The sequence below is a fragment of the Zingiber officinale genome, chromosome 8A (genome assembly GCF_018446385.1).
Source record: "Zingiber officinale cultivar Zhangliang chromosome 8A, Zo_v1.1, whole genome shotgun sequence".
Taxonomy (NCBI): domain Eukaryota; kingdom Viridiplantae; phylum Streptophyta; class Magnoliopsida; order Zingiberales; family Zingiberaceae; genus Zingiber; species Zingiber officinale.
Genome location: NC_056000.1, coordinates 113,501,188 through 113,525,544, shown reverse-complemented (window position 1 = coordinate 113,525,544; position 24,357 = coordinate 113,501,188). Strand labels below are relative to the sequence as shown.

General features: G+C 33.3%; 1 protein-coding gene and 2 long non-coding RNA genes across 3 annotated transcripts; all 3 read right to left on the bottom strand.

Annotated features, from left to right (window-relative positions):
• Positions 1–2,880: 2,880 nt before the first annotated feature.
• On the bottom strand, positions 2,881–11,110 carry LOC122009984 (kinesin-like protein KIN-13A). Its single transcript, XM_042566312.1, has 12 exons — positions 10,565–11,110; positions 9,946–10,167; positions 9,501–9,671; positions 8,643–8,747; positions 8,359–8,436; positions 8,132–8,213; positions 7,047–7,209; positions 5,594–5,923; positions 5,251–5,469; positions 4,602–5,172; positions 4,464–4,529; positions 2,881–3,459 (listed from the first exon to the last, which is right to left on the bottom strand). The coding sequence occupies exons 1-12, from the start codon at positions 10,763–10,765 to the stop codon at positions 3,277–3,279; spliced, it is 2,391 nt and encodes a 796-aa protein (XP_042422246.1). The 5' UTR covers positions 10,766–11,110; the 3' UTR covers positions 2,881–3,276.
• An 8,930-nt stretch (positions 11,111–20,040) lies between these two features.
• LOC122012517 lies at positions 20,041–20,464 on the bottom strand. The gene is made up of 3 exons (XR_006120244.1): positions 20,371–20,464; positions 20,202–20,294; positions 20,041–20,130 (listed from the first exon to the last, which is right to left on the bottom strand). It is a non-coding gene; the product is annotated as an uncharacterized LOC122012517 (long non-coding RNA).
• A 2,247-nt stretch (positions 20,465–22,711) lies between these two features.
• LOC122012516 lies at positions 22,712–23,150 on the bottom strand. The gene is made up of 2 exons (XR_006120243.1): positions 22,994–23,150; positions 22,712–22,902 (listed from the first exon to the last, which is right to left on the bottom strand). It is a non-coding gene; the product is annotated as an uncharacterized LOC122012516 (long non-coding RNA).
• Positions 23,151–24,357: the final 1,207 nt, after the last annotated feature.

The following is a 24,357-nucleotide window of genomic DNA, read 5'->3' as shown; positions in this document are numbered from 1 at the left end:
CTTACTAGTTTTTGCAGTATGACTTTTCATTATCTTGCTCATCTCTTTTAAGCTTGTCTTGAGGCTCTATCAGCATGGTAGCTTCTTGGTCGAGCTCAACTTTTCTTGAATAAGAGAATCTGCCCTTTATATTTCTCTTTAGAAAAAGAAGAAAAGAAAAGTCATGATACAGCTATATCTTTCATCCTGATGATTCATTTTCTTTTTAAAGGAAGAAAAAGGTCATAATAAAGCTATGAACTTTCATGTTGCTGATTCCTGTTCCTATCTCTGTACTAAGACAATTGTTTCAAGACAAAAGAAGCCTTATTAAAGGGTAAACACTTGTCTAATATTAAATCTTGAAATCTTTTATGGTTCACTGTCTTGGTTTCCCAGTCCTTTTCTAGAGAATAAACACAGCTTGATTTGTGTCCTAATCAATGGACGATGAGAAGGGTCCATTCCGCCACGTTACAAAAGATTCAAAGAAACAGAGCATTCTGGTAGGTATCAGTTGTTTTCAATTTGTACACTGTGTTACTTCTGGGAGACTTGGGCTCACTGTTGATGGGTTTAGACTAAAGGGGTTGCCGAGAGAGGCCAAGCGGTTGGACCGGAGCTTTTAGGCAAGGTCCGACCCTTGCTGACCAGGCCATCTCTTGAATTTCTCTAAGTAATTTGCGTCTTAAATTAATTGAAATAAATTAATGAAAATATGAATCTTCCTATAGGATGTTTAAAGTTTATAGCTAGTACATCAAAGTTACATAAAATCTCACTTCAAAACATAGTGACAATTTAAATTATCTAACTTCCCAGAAGAGGATGGATTCAAGTCTTCCAAAGAAACTTATTCTAGTCATTCTCGTGTGATGTTTCCACACTGAAAACGAAGTGCACAATTTGACATTTTGATCGAGTTAAATGCAATTTTCTTCACATGCCGAGTAGTGTTTATATTCCATTTCGAATTAGTCTAAACGAATGATTTATCCGGACGTCCATGCTGTCCATCACAGGTGTGGTGGCGTCCATGCTGGACGTACATCACAGGTGTACAGAGTGAAAAAAAAAACCCGTGTGTGTATACAATAGCGGAGCTAGTACGGGTATTTATCCGGACTGATTTCTCGCTGTGGACCATCAGCATAGATGCCACACCGTCACCCCTGGCCTCGACTGCTCTTGTATTTTTTTTTTTTCATGGTAAATATGAATTTATCCCTTTATCGGTCCTTGGCTGTAACTCGGATAGAGGTAAACTTGAACATGGCTCTGTCCTTGTGTGTATATGATCGCACTCAAATACAGGATGACTCGCGGTACAAAAAAAATTAAGTTATTTTCTTCTCATCATTTTGGCCCATGAAAAGCTGAATGAAATGACAAAAAGAAATCTCGGTCATGTGCCATGGATCATGATGTGTTCTCGAATAAAGAAAAGAAAATCAAATCAATTACTTGTGCCCCTTCTTCAATGAGTGATTTTTTTTTATATGAGCAATGATATGTTCAAGGAAAAAAATTCAAGGAAAAGCTTAAGGATAGACACATAAAATTATGGGGCTCACAAAAAGTGAAATGATGGGTCATGACTTTATGTATCTATTCTTGAGCTTTTCCTTGAATTTTTTTCCTTGAGCATATCATTTTTCTTTTTTTATTTTAGTGCAGGGTTACGGTGCAAACCTCTAAACCATTAATTAGGCATTTAAAATTTAAATCACAGCTGTAATGTACTGTAAGTATTTTTTTTTATTGTTTTTTTAATGGGACCATAAAAATTTAAGAACGTTACTCGTTTGGAAGAATCTTTCTAAATACTTTTTGATTTATTTTAGTTATCAATGAAAAAAATTCTTGAAATTAGATGTCACTTCTATGATTAATTGATTTGAAAAATTAGGTATCTAAATTATTCTCATTTCGATTTGAAAAATTAGGTATCTAAATTATTCAAGAAATGAAAAGATAGAGATTTTTATTTCTAAGATTCGATCTAAACATCTCATATGACAATATCTCATATCTTAATCATCGCAACGTCCCATGTATCGTAGAGGTAGAATATCCAATGTGAAAATTAAACCCTCATTAAATGAGAAAATGCCCTATCGCTGCATCGTGCTCTTAGAGTTTTAAGATTTAATTAGAGGATGACAGACTTACTATAATTGAGTTGCACCGTGCTCTTGGAGTTTTAGGATTTAATTAGAGGATGAGAGACTTATTATAATTGAGTAAGAGTTCAATTGTACTACAGCATAGTAAAACATAAACTAGGGACGAACTATGAAAAATGAGAATTTTAATGAAAACATTTCATTTGCTTCTCTTCTATGGAAATTTCATTTTCCCAGAATGTATCCTAATTTTTGGCCTAATTCTTCTTCTGATGATCGATTCAACCTCTGATCGAAAGGATAAACCTTGGTTCTATTTCATCTCTTCAACAAGTTTAGTAATAAGCACAACAGCCCTATTGTTCCGATGGAGAGAAGAACCTATAATTAACTTTTTGGAAAATTTACAAACGAACAATTTCAACGAAATCTTTCAATTTCTTAGGTAAAAATAATCATCTTTTTATTGTAATAAATTTATTTTAATTAATGAGAATTTTACTAAATAGAATTTTTTTTCTTAATGAGAATTTTATTTTATTTTCTGTTTTTGTAATTTTATTATTTTCACGAGATTTTATACTCATGTACTACTACATCCTTACTATTAGAGCCAAAAGTAATATTACTCATCCCAATCAATCCAGCATTACTGGTCCTCCAATAAAATAGACAAATAAATCATGAAAAATATTTTACTACAGCATAGCAACCTTAAACTCCATCGTTACTAACTTTTGCACAAAAGGGCTTAAAGCAAAACAAATGCTCCAAATTGTAGAACGAGCACATCATCCTGCCACAACATTCAAATTGTTATTATCCAATAAAATAACAACCTGGTCACGTAGCCAAGCTTTGTAATCACTATTATCTCACGTTGCGAGACACTTTGCACACATCTCACCATTTAGGCACGCTAAAAGTAGCTCGGAACAAACAAACATATCATAAACAACATGATCGGGGATTCAAACGGATGGAACATGAAGAACCACTCACACTCCCATCCAGGCACCTTTCCATGCCAGCCAGAAGCCCACCGATCCAATGCAAGTATCCATCCAGGTCAAGAGGGCAAAAGGCTCTCGTAGGGTGGTTGGTCCTTCAGACCTACCAGGAAGAATAGCAAAAGAGAGGAAGTCTGAAAATGATGAATGCTGATTGGAAACTATTTGGGCCCTTTTTTCCTGCTAAGAATCTCGTGTTCTTTTAGGCGTTGCTGGAACCTCGCCAGCCGGGCCTGGAGGCTGACCAGCCCAGCAGCCTTGCGCGAGAGAACAAAGTTCAGCTGAGTTACATAGTTGTCGATAAAACTGCCTGGTTGATCAATTTCAGCCAACAAATTCATTTCCTGCACGAAAACCAACATAAGTTAGAACATATCCAGCCATACATAAAGTAGATAAAACTTCGAATGTTTAACGAATGCTATTTGTATAGGACAAACAAACATCCAGGTCAAAGCAGAAAGAAAGCATGGTCGCCTAGTTAATTCAGATCCAGTGAGAAGTATAGTAGATACATGGGATGTGCTCATAACAATATGCTATTCAAATACTTATATCACTAACAAGACTAGCACAAGAAATCATGCAACACTACCAGTATATCATGCCTATAAATATTGAAGAAGCAATAAGGACTTGAATTTTATAGGTCGATGTTTAGTATTTAAACCAAAGTAAAATGAAGGTTCAAGATCCAGGGTTATAACTAGTCATCTATCAGTTCTTCCAATGCTTATATCAGATCCCAAACATAACTTCTTCAAATTGAATTATGCCACTAAAATGACATTTGGTAGGTACCAAATAGTGATAGGCTATTATCTCCATTCTCATCATATAGGCTGTGCATAATGGTAAAAAAGGAGTATGGGCAATGGTTCAGATTTGCAGGAAAGAATAGGTTAGAACTGCAGAACTGTCCGAAATGATTATGACTATGCCATCCTGTTGTCAATTTCTTTTCTTATTCACAAGACTTAATCATAAGGGAGGATTGCTAATTGAACATACAACAACAACAACAACCAAACCTTTTCCCACTAGGTGGGGTCGGCAGGATTGCTAATTGAACATGCATTAAAATATTCAGGTAGCATTTCAATAACTTTAAGACAACAGATCCATGTTGGTAGCTCAAATATCTAGTCAATCGGTGTTTGTCCCAAGATAGGTAAATAAACAGCTACTACAATGATAAAAGGTTAAAAAAAAGAAATATGATGTGCGCCAATTGGATAGCATTGTTCACAGTTTGAATGCTGAAAAAAAATCTTACGATCAGCACTTGAACACTGAGATAATTGCTTAGCCGAGTGAACAAAAAGATGGTTTCAATTATCAAACTTACTTCACGTACTATCTCCATTGTATTCTCAATTTCCTTTCTATGAGCTGCTATAAGAGCATCCTCTTCCTGGAAGTTACAACAACATTATGGACAAAACAGCAACAAGCATCAAAACTTATAGCCATCAAAAACTTATACCTCAAGTAGTGCATTTATTTCATCATCATTACATGAAACTTCCTGATCATACTTTTTTGATGGGATCTCAGAAGAAGAATCAAATCCTTGCTGCGGCTTATGACTAGAAGATACCAACTGAGGTCCACTCTCTTTTCTAGACCAGTTGTTCTGTCTCTCACTCTTTTCTTCTTTGGGCAATTTTCTACGAGGTGGGGAAACCTTTGATACTTTATCTTCATCTTGGGTGTCAAGTGAATTCTGAATAGAATATGGTTTATTTCCATAACCAGCATTCTTAAATTTCATCTCAGCTCTTTCACTATCGAAAGAACCTGGTACTTGCATTCTCTCTTCCCTTCCGCTAGGGAAGTAATTTGTCATTCCAAGAGAATTCCTATCGAGCTCAGATGAAGCCTGAAAAAAAAATTCTGCATTACTCTTGGGCAATTCCACTGCATTCGGACCTTGATTTTGTTCATCAGCATCAACTGTAAATTGAGATGATGGTGCTGATTCCTTGCCTGAAGGAACCAATGGTGCAGGTGCCTGATCTTTTCTAGCATTTCCACTCTTGGACAGACTTTTAACCCTGCTCAGCCAAAAGCTCAAATATGAACAGCTAGGACAGTTTACCCATAGTGTAGGTTAATAAGTTACACTTCCATACCTGTCAGCATATCTCAATGTGTTCAGAGTATGTTCACAAGAACCGGCATTGGGAGAAATGCATGAAATCATGACAGTTCTTGAATTGCCAACAAAAGAATCACGAAGCACCTCAGTCAATTTGCTCCCTCTAAAAGGGATATGTAGTTGATCATTGTCTAGGGCACGTATGCATTCCTTTAATGCCAAAAGACTCTTGTTTATTTCTGCTCCCTCAATTCTGACAAGGAGAGTGAAACAGAACTGTGAAAATACTATCATAGCAAGACTCAAATTAACATGACATATTAAAATTATGGAACATATACCAAAACAAACAAAAAAAGGATCCCTTGTTCACTAACCTTGTTTGGCGATCATTGTCTGTTGTATCAGCACCTCGCTCACTCCCAGCAAGATCAATAAAAGAAATCTTTCCAATGACTTTGACACCTCGTGAATCATTATTTTCTTTCTGTCGTCTGTTATCTTCTACTTCCTTGTGTTTCTTAATAGCCAGCTGCAAAATAGCATGGGATCTTGATGATTCCTCATTAGCTCCAGTAGAACCAGTGCTTCTCGAACCATTTCCTTTCTCAATAAATTCCTTAACCATCAGAACATCTGTGACCTCAAATTCCTGTAGTCCAACAATGCAAACTTGTTGCTTCCCATCTTCTCTCATGCAAAGTTTCCTGTCAGTATTGTCAAAATGAATTGCAATGTCATCACTAAGCTAAGAACAAATTACCTTTAGAAATGAGGATCACGAAGACATCACAATATCTTCTTTCATGTACATAGCAGGAAGATTTTTCAAAAATAATGTGTCAATCAGATAGCATAAAAGCATGTTATTGCCGAATGTAAGGCAGTATCAAATTATTCCATGTATATGTTCCAATATTTTTGCAAGAAATTAGTTCTTCATTTCAATATCTCTGTCCCTCCCCATTTCTCTCCAAAGAAATGGGGAGAAAGTGGATCCCACCTCACCTTTCCTTCAACACCTTTTATTCCCCCTTTTCCGTCTACCATAGGAAACATAACATTTCCCAATGTCCCTTAATTTGTCTTTCGTATTTTTCATTTGTTTTACCTTTATCCCCATCCCTAATGAATTGTATCCTGTAGTTTGCAAGTGACATTGATTGTTAGTTGACCAAATGGAATTTAGACTAAACAAACATAAATGAATCACTTATTTGAGTGTGCCTGAGTGAGAGAGACAATATTAATTAAAAATAACTCGTATGCCATGCCAATAAAAATCACTGCCCTTAAAATGCATCTCCCTCAATTTTCATGCTTTTATATTGATTAGGGCATGGGTTTTTTTTTCTTCTTTGGTTTAATTTCCAATGGCATGGCATCTAAGTTGGATTTAATTAATATTAGTTGAGATATCATGTCACAACAGTTGGATAATAATTTAGTATGAGGCATATATGTTATGACTTGAGTTAGAATAGGAATATAAAAAAGAAGGTTAAATAAGATAAATATAGGTTTGCAAATGAAATGAGGAGATGGGTATCAAATTTAGGATAGGTTACCCAACAATAAATAACTACAAAAAACAAACCTTCATGCCATAAAAAATAATACTCAAATCTAATATTGTATTCAGAAATTTGTCATTACCACCTTATTGATCAATGATTATAATAGAGCAACATTTGAAAAAGCACCTTGACTATCATGGCACGGAGGAATGTGGCTAGGTTACGTAAAAATAACCACTAAGGAAAAATCTAAACCAACAACACACAAACACGATAAATAAAGTGAATTTACATCAGAGAATGACAATCCAACCTTCGATCACAAAGAAGATCAAAGAGCTTTCCACCGTATATCTCAAAGTAACTAAGCCATAGTTTAAACTTTTGATTGCGGTAAACAGGTTGATTTAACAAGCGAACAATGTCTTCTGCAGCTCGGAGCGGCAAAGGTTGCATGGTATATGTCTTTCCACTGCCTAAACAAATATAAACCAAGTGGAATACTCAAGGTAAGAAAAATAACAAAGTTAGTAATTCAAGAATTAGTACCAAGTTTATTCCATTTACTTAATCCACAAGGTAAGAAAATTGCATCTAAATTGAATAGGTGAACACCTAAATGAAAAAAACAAAACAAAAGCAGAAGTCGAGAAGCTAGTTTGACAGCAGTTAAAACGAACATAATTTATCTCATACAATTTCTTATCTCTAATCCAACCCTGAAGGCACCTCGAAGATTTAGTTTGATGAGAACATTTCTAATGAAGGGAATATTTTACTAGTTTGATGAGAACACATATTGAACAAAGTATCCCAATCAATCCATCTAGTTCATATTTTTATATAGAAAAAGTATATGCAAATTATCCAATGTATAACACAGCATTTAACAATGTAAAATACACTGATCTTTATTAGTGAGCATATAATTAAATAACTAAACTGTTAAACAAATTAACACTTGCAAGTGGCAAGTTACATGATACCACATAAAAAACATTTTAGTGTTTCACAATCACAAGAATTACTCTTTAGTGGAAGCAATCATGACAAGAAACCCTCATTAAGTTTTTGATAATTAAATCAATTGAATCAGTTATTTTCTCTTTTCATCACATAGATAACCCACATATCCCACATAGGTATTTCCTGCCTGGCTGCCTAGGCACCTGAACCACCTGAAAGGACCACATATGTGATATGTGGTTCCTTGTCTATAACACCTACAACACTTTTTAGAAAATTGCTGTAATCTTTATCCAAAAAAAAAAAATCAAGCAAACATCTCTAAAATTAATGAATCACGGTCAGCAAGAAAAAGGTAAAGATACTAAAACAGCCTTCAAATTATAGTGAGAAAAAGATGATAGATCCAGGTTATCATATTTCTAATGGCACCTGTTTGGCCATAAGCAAAGCAGGTTGCTTTTGTTCGCTCAAAGATGATGGGTATAATTGGCTCAACTGTCGCACGATATACCTGCATGACAAATTATTATAGATATTTAGGAACATAATTATAATAATCATGTGAATATTATAAGGGATTGTTTTGTTGATGATTGGATACACAAGGAAGCAGATACAATGACGATGACAGAGAGAGCAGCTGCTGACCTACTTACCTCATCATTAGTAACATGCTCATCCAAAACAGCATCAAAACAGAACTCATGTCTTTCCACATATGCAGTCAAATCAACCTACCAAATTAGAACAGGCATGAAAATTTTGGATGATAGCAAAACAAACGAGAAATCTTACAAAAACTATGGTGTTAACTATTTGGTATTTGCCAACAACATTTTCAGTCATGCATTCATTACAAGTTCAGCAACAACATTTACAAGAGGCTGAAAACTAATTACCTAGAGTCAAATTGTAAAAAACTTTCTGCAGTAAAAAATACCTTTAACTTAGGCTCATGGACAGTTAAACAAGCATTGTCATTTACAGTGACAATGTCATCCTCCTTTCGGGATCTCTCTTTCTTGTTTAGAGGTCTTTTACGGACCTATAAATGATGAAAAATGAAGGAACAAAAAAAATAAGCAGACATCTAATGCAGCATTACATTACAAAAACTAACAAATTTCTCCATGTCATAAATACTCAAGTTGATAACAAATATCAACCATTTTGAGGTTTTAGCCTGTGAATAATACTTTAGGGAAAAAAATTAATAAAAAAGAATTTAGCAAATGACTGCTACACTCCAACATATCCATTCTCATATTTAGCATGTACATAAACTTGATGATTTTGAATTTTGAGAATGTTGTATATTCTGTCAATCGTATTTAGTAGAAGTCTTCACTTCATTTCTCCATTTTGATCAAGCATTCTTGTCACAAAGACAAATTGCCCATGGAATGGCTTTATTCACCACTTCATTTCTCTTTCAGTATGAACCTTGCTAAGGTATGGACTAGATTCACCCCAAGATGACATGCAACCCACATGTTCTTATCAAAATAACATGAAAACATTTTAGTATTCAGACACTCCGCATCACGCAAAATGAGTTGCTACCTGAAGCTGTTTTTCTCCAAGGTTTAATGATCACAATTATTAATAAATCAATTAATGCAAAAAAAAAAAAAAACAGTGTGCTGAACTGATATTAAAGCATATTGGTCCTTTTAGCCTTTACTTTCCATTTTTATTTTAAAAAAAAAGACTTAATAACTAATTATATAACATAAGAAGTGTGAGGAGATCAGAAGACAACACTTTAGAGAAAGCATTCCCATATTTCTAAACATACCACAACTTTGATCTTTGCAACATTGTTCTCTTTAGTGTTAATCTCTTTTTCATTGTCCAATGGCCTGATATTACCATCCACACGCCCTTGTTTAGAAGATGGATCGTATTCATCATCAAGCCCCTTAGTGGGAAAGAACGGGGATGGCTCAAATGGTTCGGAAAAGACATGCTGCAAAATAAGGGGAAAAGAGAAAATAAGTCTAACAGTTTCTGATAAGAAATGATAACTACAAAAATCACTAGATGAAAGAAGATGGCCATGTTGTTGTCTACAAGTTATTGTTCCAAGGCTAATTTGACAAACTTTCGTCTAAAACATACATACAGAATTAGGTGAAGTTGGTAGTGTAATGTTTAGGCAGCAAACACTTTAATATTTTGTAATCTGTAGTGACACTGAACAACATTGCTTTAATTATGCACAAGATCTCTGAGTAGCATACATCTGAAAGAAGCTCAGTGTCATCCATTGCATGAAGATCCAAAAGTCCCGCTCCAAATTCCCCTCTTAATTCAGGTGAATAAAAACCATCTGCTGCACTCGTGCTGCCCAGACTTTGTGCTGTTGGAGTATAGGGTTCAGAAATAGACTCCCCATTGAAATTCAAATTCCTGAAAAGCTTATAGAGTTTCTGCTTCTCCTCCATAGTCTGCGGTCCATAGCCCTGCCAAATTCATCTCTCAAACATTCAATTACTAGTTTATTCTCAATTAATCATTTAATCATTGATTCAAAAGTATATGCTTTCCACAGATCCTTTTACTGAGACGTCAAAGACACTAATAACAAAAGAAAATCACTTTTTGTTTGGTGTTTGAGGATACAAACAAATAACAATGGAAATTTGAAATGCATTTTGATAACCAAAATGAAACAGTTTTTCTAGTCAATTTATCATACAACAACAATAAATGACCCAGAAATGGATAGACGATTACGATTGGAAATTTAACTATTGAGATTAAAGAGAATAAAAAAGATAAACAATCTTTACCGGACCGTTTATTAGACTAAACGAATGAAGGATCAAGAAGCACGGAGTCGGATAAAAGCGGCTTCACCTGCATCAGGAGATTCGGAAGCGCGCGATTGTCAGACGACGCCATGGGCGACGCCAGGTGCTGAAGCCCAGCGGATTGGAGCCACCGTGCCATCACAGCATCCTCGCCGCCGGGGCCAGCCGCAGTGCCAGGGTGATGGTCATACAGAGCGGCCGCCGCGCTGCCGCCGGCGGCGCCCTGCTGCAACTGGCCACCACCCATGTGGCGCTGCGCCCTGCGTTGGGGCGCCAACTTGCCGGCCGCAGGAGGCGAATCCGAGATCCGGGAAGCAGATCGGATGAAATCAAGGCGTCGGACAGAGGTACGACCTCCGAGCCTGATTTGGACTCGAAGATCCGACTTTCGAGGGAAGACGCTGCGGATCGAGATCTGAGGAATTGGGGGCAATGGGGGACCAGATCGAGGAGTGGAGATTGGGAACCCTAATCGATTCTGCAGAAACGGGAAGGAGAAGGAGGTTTCTTGGACTGGAAGGGAACGAACGAGAGAGAGACAGAGAGAGATGGCAGGAGGCAGGCGTTCGTGATGGAAGAAGGAAAGAGGAAGAAAGAGATGATAAGAAGAGAGAGAAGAGAGAGTTTGCGGGAACGTTTCAAATTGGTCCAGAAATTTTATCATATTCTACTCTATCTTCAAATTTAAAAAAAAAAACAAAAAGAACAAATTTGAATTTGCACCCAAAATATCGAAATTTTTACACAGCCCCTCAGAGTCTTCGCAATGTTGAATTATCTCCTATAGCATTCAAATTCATATAATTTCGTAGACGGTTAAAGTAATGACTATATTATGTCAAAAAAAGGAAAAATCAAAAATCAAAATAATTATATATAATATTTATAAATTAAGAACATGTAATTAAAATAGTTATATAACTATTTCATATGAAAATGTACATTGCAAGAGGTTTTAGAATTAATTAATGAGAGGCCGAAATATTTGTTTATAATTATTTAATGAACATTTATAGCTAATTTGATTTTGAAGGTTGAAAGTTATGATAGATTTAAGAATTATAATTGCCTTTGTATTATTAGATTTGCTTTTGAAGGATGAAAGTTATGAAAGATTTAAGAATCATAATTGTCTTCCTATTATTAAATTTAGGAGTAAATGATAAATTATCTATTAAACTATATTTTTTATTTTTTAAATTCTCCATTAATCTTTCCTCTTGGTTTCCTAGGCATATCTTATTATCTTTTCTATCAAAAGAATTTTTTTTAAATAATATTTTATCATATTGTTTCCATTTTCTTAGTTGGCATTAGTTATCCAACTTACACTGATTAATTCTAGGATGATCAATCTGGTTCTACTAAAGTTTCTCACCGATCACTAGTGTAAATCAGGAAGCACTCATAGTGAGCAACCCATCAGCCCAATATTCTTATGTCAACCACCTATTAAAGTAAATGTATTCGTTAATTCACCGAACCTAAAACTCGATCCTTAGATATCTGGTAAATTGAGAAGACGCTCTGTCGTTGTGTTATTATCTCATGGGATACATATAGAAAAAGAAATAATACAATGTGTATCATTCCCTATGTGATGTTGTGCACCTGGGTGGTCGAAGCGCCCAAGTCACTTCCGGTGCTCGGTCACTCAGGTGCACACAAGAGGTGTAATATATATATATATATATATATATAATATATATATATATATATAATTAATGTGGTTCATAGAAGTGAACAGTTCATGTGAAAAAGTTGTATTTTTTAAATGTGAACAGTAATTATTAAAAGTAAAAAAAAAGAGTAGTGATGGTGAATAATAAAAAAAATGAACATTAATTATGAGCAATAAAAAATGAATCTTAATTTTAAACAGTAATTATGAATATTAATTGAATGCTAATTACTAAAATTAGGATATTTTCCTCATTTTTTCTTCTTATTAGTTATGTTTTATTGTTCAAACTTTACCCTAACTTTTATGAATCCTATAACGAACTTTTAGTAGCTCTTGCTACCTAACTTAATCACAAACTTTACAAGGTTAAACCACGAGACAATTTCTAACTTTCGAAGACAAAGAGACGAAAACAAAACTTTTTATTAACTTGCCATAGAAATTTTATAGGAAATTGTACAAATTAGGAAATTGAAAGTATACAAGCTAACTTAGCTAGTTTCAAACTTACTTAGGTTTTTTTTTTTTTTACAAACCTACATAGGGAAATTATAAGGACATTACAGGAGATACTTATAAAAAAACTAGAAAACACACTTAGACACTTGCACACTTCTTGGATGCCCTCAGCATATGGAGAAGAGAGGTATTTATAGAAGGAGAGGGAGAGTTTGCTTTAGGGTGAAGAAAGATAAGGTGTTAATTTTAGGAAGAGTTGAAGGGGGGATAATTTTAGTGGAGATGAGGTGTCAAGAAAATGGAGAATAAAGTTGTTATCCGTGAGTAAAGTTGTCGATGGAAAATAATGCTTCATGTCGTCATGACTTACGTTTTTGGTATCATGATGTCATTGCTTACCCCTTCTTCAGGGTTCCAACATATTGTTCAAGTTTTGTGCTCCAATAGAGTCTAGTAATAGAGCTCTGGAGCTAGTGGCCTAGCCTGAGTATCATCTCTGTTATGGGTCTCTAAATATGTTATATCATATCTGGTTGAGTTGGTCATTTTCTTTCCTATCCATTATATATTTTTCTTCCTATAGTGTTGGTATAGAGTCTTGTGTTGAGTAGTAAAGTTGAAAGAGAAAGATTGTGTACTCATATCTGTGGGGTAGGAAATCTTCTCTGTATATGTTTCACCAACTAGAAGATATTCTGAGGGGTTATAATTTTGATCCCAAAACCAATTGTTTCCTTGGACAAAAGCTCATCAGTGCTTTAGTTGATCAACAGAGTCAACGGGTGTTGTCTATTTTAGATCTAGGTCAGAAGTATATTCTGATACGTCTAGCTAGAGTCCATTCATTTCATAAATATGTATTTTAATTGGGTGTCTAGTTGGCTCAATTTTTAAATCTATCCATTATGGAGAAGAACTATCAAAGGTACAAATGATAAAAGTTTCTTCTTTAAGGGCCTAAGCCAAAATCTCATATAATTTCTTAGAAAAGTCTTTTACAGAGTCTAAATTCTGAACCCAAAGTTTTTGTAGAAGTCTATAGTCTATTAGGGTAAAGGGGATAATTAATTTTTCTCGAAAGTTCTGCTAGACGTATTTTTCGTAATCAATATTTTCTCTTCTGAAAGAACAAAGTAATTGGCATGGGCAACCATAATTTTAGTTTGGTCACATGTTTTGGAAAGTTTTTGACACTTAAGCTTATAGCTTAACTTGGCTTCATAGACTATGGTCATACCTTATGGTGGACTTATATGTAGGATTTTGAGTAACTCACATAAGTCTAGAAAGTTTGAAATGTTGAATTTTCTGCCAAGCTATAAATATATGTATTAATGTCTTCAAGAATGTTGTTGGGAAAACCCAATAGTATAGATTATGAAGTTCATTGTCCTGATATATTAACCGTTTTGGCTTTAAGTTTGCTAAAGTCAAGTAATTAGACCTATGAATTAGGCCTAAAGGTTGTTTGACCATTGTTCTAGGCTTAGGTTCAACAACAACTTGGGCATATGTTTCATCTGTCTGAATATTTGTCATTAGGAATTTTTTTTTTCTTTGTGTTTAGTAAAGTACTAATGAAATAGTTAGGGCCTAGACTAGCCCTAGCAGAAGTGAAAACTTCTTCAAGAGAGTAAAAGCCTTTGTAAGAGGGATGTTCACATCTTTGTATTGCTAGGTTGACTTCGTCCTTGTATTATGGAAAAGACTGCGTAACAAGAGAATTTCTTGCCCATAGGTCTTTGTATTGTTGTCAAAAATAATTAAATAATGCATTGATCACTGTAATTTTATAACTGGAGCTTCCTTATACTGTAGGTATGTTCCAGATGTTGTCAAGTAAACAAGTTTGTATATGATCAAGTTATTCTCTTGAAGTGGAACTGGTCCTCATATTGTATGAATTGTTGTAAGGCTTGGTTGTCAAATCGTATGATTTTTGTGGCAAAAGTTCATACCTTTTTTGTCTATCCATAATCCTGAAATATTTGGTGAAGTTTAATGTAAAAGTCTAGATAAAGTATCTACTAGGAAATTGTTTATTGCCTTAATATGTTTCCAAATAATTTTTAATTCTTTGTTTATAATTGTGTCTATAAATTTAAGTCATTTTTTGGTGTTTAAAGTTTGTCTTAATCCTTTTATTTGCTTGCTGTATTTTACAATTGCTTCACAGTCAGTTCTAATAATAATTTCTTGCTTATTGTAAATAAGAATCATGAGTGAATCAAGGCAATAAATTACTATTAAGAGTTCATAATTTAAGGAAGTCAAATGTCCTTTCTCTTTATATTTTCCTGAAGCATATCTATATAAAAAAAGGTAGATCCGCTACCTTAATGACCCCCTAGTGTTGGCCCTATGGATATGGAGGAAGGTACATATAGGTACACATGCCATAGGTGCATGGTAAGGTAAACCTCAGGTCGTCAATTCCTGAGAATCGACCCCTGACCATTGCGTCAGAGATGTCATGTGCCCATAGTGTGCGCTACGCCCTAGGGGCAGCATATCTACATAAAGCTTCTGTGGTTTTAGGATTATATTTTGAGGTTTTTTTTAATAATACTCCTCCCCATCCTAATTTACATCCATTTGTTTCTATCACCAAGTAATCACTGTCTAGTGGAAGTGTTAAGACTGGAATACTTTTAACCATTGATTTGATATATCTTACTAGTTCCATATCTTGTTGGTTAAAATACTTCTATCCTATGTTTGATGTCTTATTGTATAATAGTCCACTAATTTTTCCTATATCTTTTAGATATTATCGTACATACTTTAGAAGTTCTAAGTATCTTTGTGTCTTTCATTTTATCCGAGAAAGTCAATATTTTGGAAGTAATATGAGGTTGAAGTGAAAATTTTCCTTGTCTGATTTCTGCTCATAGAAATTCAATATGTTTAGTGGCTAGTTTTATTTTTTTACGAGATACTAAAAGGCCATGTTTTTCAAATAGGTTAAAGATTATATGGAGATAAGTGTAATGTTCATCTTTTATTTTTGAGAAAACTAAGATGTCATCAATGTATACACACATGAATAAAGAGACATCTCTAAATATGTCATCCATTTTTCTTTAGAATATTTGAGGTGATACCTTAAGTCCAAATGACATGACTAATCATTTAAAGTGTCCTTCTAGACATGAGAAAGTCATACATTCTATAGAATCAGGATGCATCTTAACTTACCAAATCCTGATTTTATATCAAATTTAGAGTATCATTTTGAATTTTGTATTTTTTTTTTTTAGAAGTTAGTCTTTGTCAGGTATCTTATATCCGTCTTCCTGATAGTTATTATTAAGTCTTTTATAGTTAAAAAAATCATTCTAGACTATCCACATTTTTGTTCAGATCCTTTATTTACTATGAAAGCTATACTTCTATGCATAGAAGTAGATCTTTGGATTACTCTCAGAGCTAATAATTGCTTGATATGCATTGTGCATTATTCTACTTCCCAAAAAGATGTATCTTAAGTCTTGGGCTTTTTATGGTATGGCCTGGATTTATTATTGTTAATTTGCAGTAGATCTTATCTCGTTCCCAATATTTAGTAGGATTCTCATATATGATTTCTAGTTTTTCTAATCGAGATATGAAAGAATCTAGGTCTGGTTGTGTCTTTATTAAGTGTAGTAAATAATGGGAGAAAGTAAATCTTCTGGAAGGTCTAAGTTTAAGTTACTAGGATATTCTATAAAAATTTTCTTTTTATAAAGGTTCGTATAGCCAAGTATTATTAGTTTTCTTATAGTTCGTTGAATGCTAATGCACATGATAGTTTCTGTGTTAATAAATAGGAACATTTACAACCTTTACAAGAAGTCTCATCTATATAGTGGCATGTATTATTATTAGTAATAGAGGTGGATGTTGAAGGTATATCATTATTAGTAATGGTAGGAATAGGTGGGGGTCTCTGCATTGTAAGGTATCACCACACTTTCCGATGGTAGAAGGGTAGTCACAAACAATTAGAGAGACAATAGGCATAGAGAGAAAAATAGCATAGTCTTTTATAATAAACAATGCTTGATCTTGAGCAATGAGAAAACTAAGTCCCAAAATTAAGTGGAGATTAGATTATCGAAGGAGTCGAATTCAAAGTTTGGATAGAGTGAGAAGGGAGCCAAATTTATCACAGTTCGTATAAAACCTTAAGTGAGTATTGGTAACAAACTTGTGACAAGATAATTGTTGACCATCAAACTACTAATCAATGGGTTAGTAGTCACCTCTCAGGTTATTCGGAAGTATCTTGGGGCATCTCGTATGCATTCACTCGGGGTGCTCGAGTCACTTCCAAGCGCTCGACCACTTGGGTGTGCACGGGAAGTGCGCAAGCCGAGTCTGTAGTGTATCATTTCTATTTATATAGAGAGGGAAATGATATGCTGTGTACCATTCCCTATGCGATGTTGTGCATCTTGGGTGGTCGAGGTGCCCGAAAGTGACTCGGGGTGCAAAAGTCACTTCTAGGTGCTTGGCCACTCAGGTGGGTACATACGGGAGGTGCATAAGCTGAATCCGTACTGTGTGTGTACACACACACACACACAGAGATGATACACTGTGTACGTTGCACACCATATTCCTTGAGTGACGTTATGCACCTGAGTGATTGGGGCTACCAGAAGCGACTTGAGGCACCCGAGTCACTTCTGAGTATATATATATATATATATATATATATATATATATATATATATATATATATATATATATATATATATATATATATATATATATATATATATATATATCCTAAACACTAAATCCAAACTTAAAAAAATCAAAATAAAAATATGCACCCTAAATACTATAGTCAAATCCTTGAACCCTAAGGTAAAATCTAATTAACTTAACCGAGCTAAAAAAAAAACAAAAAAACGTGTATAACAATCGAGGCGCCTCAGTTGCACACAAACATGTAGGGTGAGTCGGGCAGAATATCATTTTCACACACACACACACACACATATAGAGAGAGAGTTTTAATATCATGCACACCTTCTACACACCCTGTGCACACCTATTTTTTATTTGAAAATCTTTTTGTACATAATACTATAACTCAACCTCTAAACCCTAAAGGAAAAAACTTATTGGCATAACTGGGAGATTAAAAAATATGTCATTTCAGTAGCTGTGAGAGGCGTTCAGGCTATTACTCACCGCTGCCACCAAGATAACAGAAACATGTATGTATATATATCTATATAGAAAGGAGGATTTTAGCTTGGGCGGCAGGCATGGGTGGCATCCTTAGGCAGCATAGACAATCAACGAAAATACTAAATTTTTAAAATTTCTTTTAAGCTCCCGATTATGCTAATAAACTTTTGCCTTTAGAGTTTAGGAGTTGGATTATAGTATTAACATACAAATTTTTTAAAATAATAAAAAATTAGGGTGCTCATGGTGTGTGCGTAAGGTAAGATGTGTACGATATCAAAACTCTCTCTTTATATATAGAATAACTGTCCCAACCTAGTTCGGGAAGCTTCACAATGGACACACTACTAGAATTAAGGTCTTTAAGGACACACATAAATGCCCTTATAGTATACTTTTAGTGACACTAAAGCTATGGTGACACCACCAAAAAATGTATTGATATGCGGTGTTAGCATAGACCCTCTAGCATTCCTGACATTTGTATAATGTCATTATATAATATTTATGCTAACTTCAAAAGTGTCTTAAATATAGGAATATAATGACAATCGAAAATGTTACGAAAACATATTTCATGGACATTTATGCATGCCTTTTTATTATGTCAATAAGGACAAATATAAATGTCACCTAAACTAATTTATATTGACAATTATAAATGTTTTAAATTTTTATATAAGGACAATAAATTATGTTAGTAATGATAATTTATAAGGATATTTTAAAGTGTCATCTTATATAATCTATAATGACATTATGAAATGTTAATTATAATATTTTATAAAAACATTAAATAGAAACATTTAGAATACACCACAATAAATTAATAATATTTATTCAGAACACAAAACATTCATCACATAATAGAAAAAGTTACACATCATCACAATTTAACCATCATCACAACAAGAATAGAAATGTTTTATATCCAAAATATCCAATCCATTCGCCATATCATCATATATAATTCATCCCATCATCACAAAAATACAAATGCATTACTAATGTAAAAGTATTGAATCCAATGTTAACTAAATACTAACAAATCATTGAGTTTTAAAACTAACAAAGTCTTATAAAATAAAAAACCAACTAATTTACTATCAACCATTTTCAACCATCATATGCAAAATCCAAGTACCTGTCACCTACAAATACAATCAATAAATTTGTATAAGTAAATTAAACAATGAAAATATAAACCTAATAAACATAATTTAAAAGATTGAAAATCATACCGAATGAGAAACATATAAAGTATTATTCTATATGCACTAATAGAATCTTCGCACATTGTCAACTGCAAATACATTTCATATTTATTTAAAATTTTAATAACATGATAAATATAAAAAATTAATCATATTTCACTAAAATGTTTAAATTATACCAAATAACAAGGCCAAGCTATCAGTCCTCCAAGTGCATCCTCAAACCTTTGTAAAAGATCATAAGGTCTAATTAAATTTTCTTCGGGGTTCTAGGACAACTAGTACTTGTACTTCACATCAATTTGGTCATAGTTTTTGTCTCCCTACTATATTATTTGGATCCATGTCAAGGAGCAATCCTTTTGCCACAGTTTTTGTTGAATCAAATAAACTTTTGATCAAGACAGAACTTCCAATCTACATGAAAGTGAAAGATATAACAACAATTTTTCAAGATATGTAGAATATATAATAAAATAGAAATTTAAAAAAAAAATCTTACCTGTAAGGTTGGACGAGATGGAATAGAACCTTGTGGATTGCTACTTGATGAAGTGTGTCGACTATTATTACAATTTGAAAGAGGATTTGTGCTTGATTGTTCAGAAATCTTTGTTTCTAACATTGTAATATGTTGACCTTGCTTTTTGATTTGTTCATTCATCTGTTCTAACTTTACATTCTGTTCCATAACTAGTCGATTGCATGTGCCACGACTAGGAACTACTTCCCATAAATCAGATGGGCTAATTCCATCACCAAGCATACGTACTCGACCAGGTCTGTCTGGTCTCATGATTTGAGCAAATATATCATTCGGGCTCACTTGATCATTGTAATCTTCAGGAAGTTGATTTTCTAGTTCTTTCATTGCAGCCCTCAAGACATGTTAAGATTTAGTTAATACATAATGATAATTAAAAAATACTTTAAAATAAAATAAATGAAGAGTATAAACCATCTTACCAATCTTTCTTTTACAATATTACTTGAGGGAGTTCCATTAGCATGCGTAAAACATGCATGAAATAATTCAACTCGTGTTGGAGGATGCCCCTTTTCTTTTTCCTGAAATATATTTGGTTACTAATTTCTATAATCAAATGCATATAAAATTATAATATGATAAAAAGATCTACCAATGTTTGTTGCACTTGAGAAAAAGATGTCCTTCCCGTGGTTTGATTCATTATCCTTTGCTTTCTTGCATTTTTATTCTTTTCACTTCTTTCCTAATATATTAAATTACACATAATACATAAAATAAAAGTCTACTAACATTATATTTTAAATAAATAAAATACATACCTTTGATTTTTCTGTGTTCCAAAAAGCAACTAGTCGCATATATTGTTCTACTTGAGCTCTTTCATCTCTTTGTTGTAAAAGAATTTGAATTGACAACTCAAAATCATAGTACTTTCTTTTTAGTTCAGACTTTCAATTTCTCCATTTTTTTGCTATTGAGCATAATGTCCAATTTTCCATCCCTAAAGGAAGGTCATACTTATCCTGTAAAAAAAAAATATATAGACAAATTATTATTGCATAAATTATAATTTTTAAATCCTAAAATTATACAAAGTAATTCAGTTACCTTTATAACATTTAACATGTCTTTCTTTTTGTCCATTGACATTTTGTGTCAATCTTCTATATCAATTGGACAATACTTACCATTCCTTGTTAAAGAACCCAAGAAATCAGTAAATTTATTTTTCTTTTTTGGTTCCTATAGGACGTCCCATATCATCACATAGAATTTTAATGCGTGGTAGTGTACTTGGTCAGCCCCAAATTTCTTTGAGAAATGTAGGACCTCTTTTTTTCCTCTTAACATTATGATCACTAGCTATACAAAAACAAAAGTTATAATACAACTTTAAAATAATGATTCAATTAAATTATTGCATTCTTCATATATGTTACCTTCATTATATTCCTGGTTCATATCATTATTCTGGTCTGGAACTGAAGACATGTTTTCAACAAGTGGGACATTACCTTGCACATCAACATGCAGTTGATTTGAAACTACATCTCTTTGGTCATTCAAGGTACCTTCTATGTTTTCACCATCTGTAAAAATATTGATTTCATAAAAAAAAAGATAAATATGAATAAACGCAATCAGTTATTAAATTTGTCATGCATAAAAATAGATATTACCTTGTTCATGATTTGTGTGATTTTTTACTTATACTTGGCGGTTGCATATCTAACTCAGCTTGAAGTTTAAAATGAGATTTTCTCTTAGTTCGACGCTTAAGAGCCATTTCTACAACAAATAATAGTTATTAACAGATTATAAATAATAAAAGGTCAATAGTTAAAAATGGAAAGGAAATACATATAAGCACATATCATCCAAACATATATTGTAAGAATAAGCATGTAGTTAAATAGGTAATCAGTTTATAGCAATTCCAATGAAATGAATCATCATTTTTAATATGATATTTATTCCACATTGAAGATGGCTACCGGTGCAGGAAATATGGGCAGAAGGCAGTCAAGAACAACACTTATCTAAGGTAATTGAGATGGTGACGCTGCATAACATTATGTTGCAGCGTGATGGTGCCGCTGCAGCGTGATGGTGCTGCTGCATTAATATGAATAAATATGAACCATGGAAGTTCATATACTAAGCATAGCATTAGTAAATAATACTAAGTTCATATAAATAGTATTGTAGCGTGATGTTAAATTATACTAAGCATAACATTAACAACAATAGTACAGCAGCATCCATGGAAGATAAATATGAAGGATGGTATACCAAACATAGCAATAACAACAATAGTACAGCAGGATATCCTCACTATGGATGTTATGCAACAATAGCCTCTACTTTTTAACAAGTGGGACATTACCTTGCACATCAACATGTAGTTGATTTGAAACTACATCTCTTTGGTCATTCAAGGTACCTTCTATGTTTTGACCATCTGTAAAAGTATTGATTTCATAAAAAAAAAAGATAAATATGAATAAACGCAATCAGTTATTAAATTTGTCATGCATAAAAATAAATATTACCTTGTTCATGAACAGTGTGATTTTTACTTATACTTGGCGGTTGCATATCTAACTCAGCTTGAAGTTTAAAACGAGATTTCTTCTTAGTTCGACGCTTAAGAGTCATTCCTACAACAAATAATAGTTATTAACAGATTATAAATAATAAAAGGTCAATAGTTAAAAATGTAAAGGAAATACATATCAACACATATCATCCAAACATATATAGTAAGAATAAGCATGTAGTTAAATAGGTAATCAGTTTATAGCAATTCCAATGAAATGAATCATCATTTTTACTATGATATTTATTCCACATTGAAGATGGCTACCGGTGCAGGAAATATGGGCAGAAGGCAGTCAAGAACAACACTTATCTAAGGTAATTGAGATGGTGACGCTGCATAACATTATGTTGCAGCGTGATGGTGCCGCTGCAGCGTGATGTTAACTGCAGCGTGATGGTGCTGCTGCATTAATATGAATAAATATGAACCATGGAAGTTCATATACTAAGCATAGCATTAGTAAATAATACTAAGTTCATATAAATAGTACTATAGCGTGATGTTAAATTATACTAAGCATAACATTAACAACAATAGTACAGCAGCATCCATGGAAGATAAATATGAAGGATGGTATACCAAACATAGCAATAACAACAATAGTACAGCAGGATATCCTCACTATGGATGTTATGCAACAATAGCCTCTACTTTTTAACAAGTGGGACATTACCTTGCACATCAACATGTAGTTGATTTGAAACTACATCTCTTTGGTCATTCAAGGTACCTTCTATGTTTTGACCATCTGTAAAAGTATTGATTTCATAAAAAAAAAGATAAATATGAATAAACGCAATCAGTTATTAAAATTTGTCATGCATAAAAAGAGATATTACCTTGTTCATGATCAGTGTGATTTTTACTTATACTTGGTGATTTTCTCTTAGTTCGGCGCTTAAGAGCCATTCTTACTACAAATAAAAGTTAGTAACATATTATAAATTATAAAAACTCAATAGTTAAAAATGAAGAGAAAATACATATCACCATATATCCTCCAAACATATATAGTAAGAATCTATTCTACTGTTTTTACAATGATAATTGACTAAACATAATGCATAGACTAGATAAAATCTCTTCATAAAGCAGTATCAATTTCCACTCCTGCAATATCATCACGAACCCAGACTACTTCTTCATGTTCATTGCAATCTTCTGAATTACAAATATAACTTTGAAGATATGTATCAACATCTGCCATAGGCTGCATATTATACTTCGCTCGTGCATCAGTCGTGATAATGACATGCCAATCACAATTATTTGGATCTTCCACATAAAATACTTGCATAGCCTGAGATGCTAAAATATAAGGCTCATTATGACGCCTAACATCTTTAAAATTGGTCAACATAAAACCATCTTCATCCAATTTTAGTCGTTTGCCTTTGGAGACCCACTTGCATTCAAATAAAGCAACTTTTCGGCCTCCCCCATAATCCAACTCAATCACATTTTGCAAAATCCCATAATAATCAAGTTCGCTTAATACTGGATTGTGATCTTTTATACTTGAATAACTTGAAGTAGTTGCCCTAACAATCACACCATAATTTTGAGTTTTCCTCTTACGTTCCACTTCTTTTGTATGAAACCTAAATCCATTTGAAACGAATTTATGATATTGTATCCCAATGATATTTGGGCCTCTAGCAAGTGATCTCAAATCATTTGAAACAGGATCATCTTCTGGAAGATTTGTATCTTCAATCAATTATACAAGGACTCACTCATTTATATTTGAAAAAATAATATGTATTTTTAATAACTATTACAACACAACTTACATGATTAGCAAACCATGAGGCAAAAGTTTCACTATGTATACATTCAATTTGGTGTAATGGAAGACGAGAATGACTAGTTGCACAATTCCACGATGTTCACTGCAAATTAGTAATATTAATTTCATAAATAATGATGACTAAATAGTTATATATTTAAACAGCATGAATTATATAAACATACTCTATATAAGATTGTAAGCGATGACAATTGAATAACACATATTGATGTGCATTCTTTAATATCTCAATATCAAACTTAGTAGCAATGACCTTTCCAAGTGCATAGCCAGATATGTTAAACACATCTAATGCAAATGTTGAGTCAATATTTGTATTATCATTTCTTGATGATTGATTAAATCTTGTCTTTACATAATCTGCTAAATATAAAGAGCAGAATGTCAAACATT

Coding starts and splice junctions, on each gene's coding strand:
- LOC122009984 (XM_042566312.1), bottom strand. CDS start 10,765: ATGGGTGGTGGCCAGTTGCAGCAGGGCGCCGCCGGCGGCAGCGCGGCG. Junction 9,672..9,945: donor ACACTGAGCTTCTTTCAGAT/GTATGCTACTCA, acceptor CTTATTTTGCAG/CATGTCTTTTCCGAACCATT. Junction 4,530..4,601: donor AAATAAATGCACTACTTGAG/GTATAAGTTTTT, acceptor TGTAACTTCCAG/GAAGAGGATGCTCTTATAGC.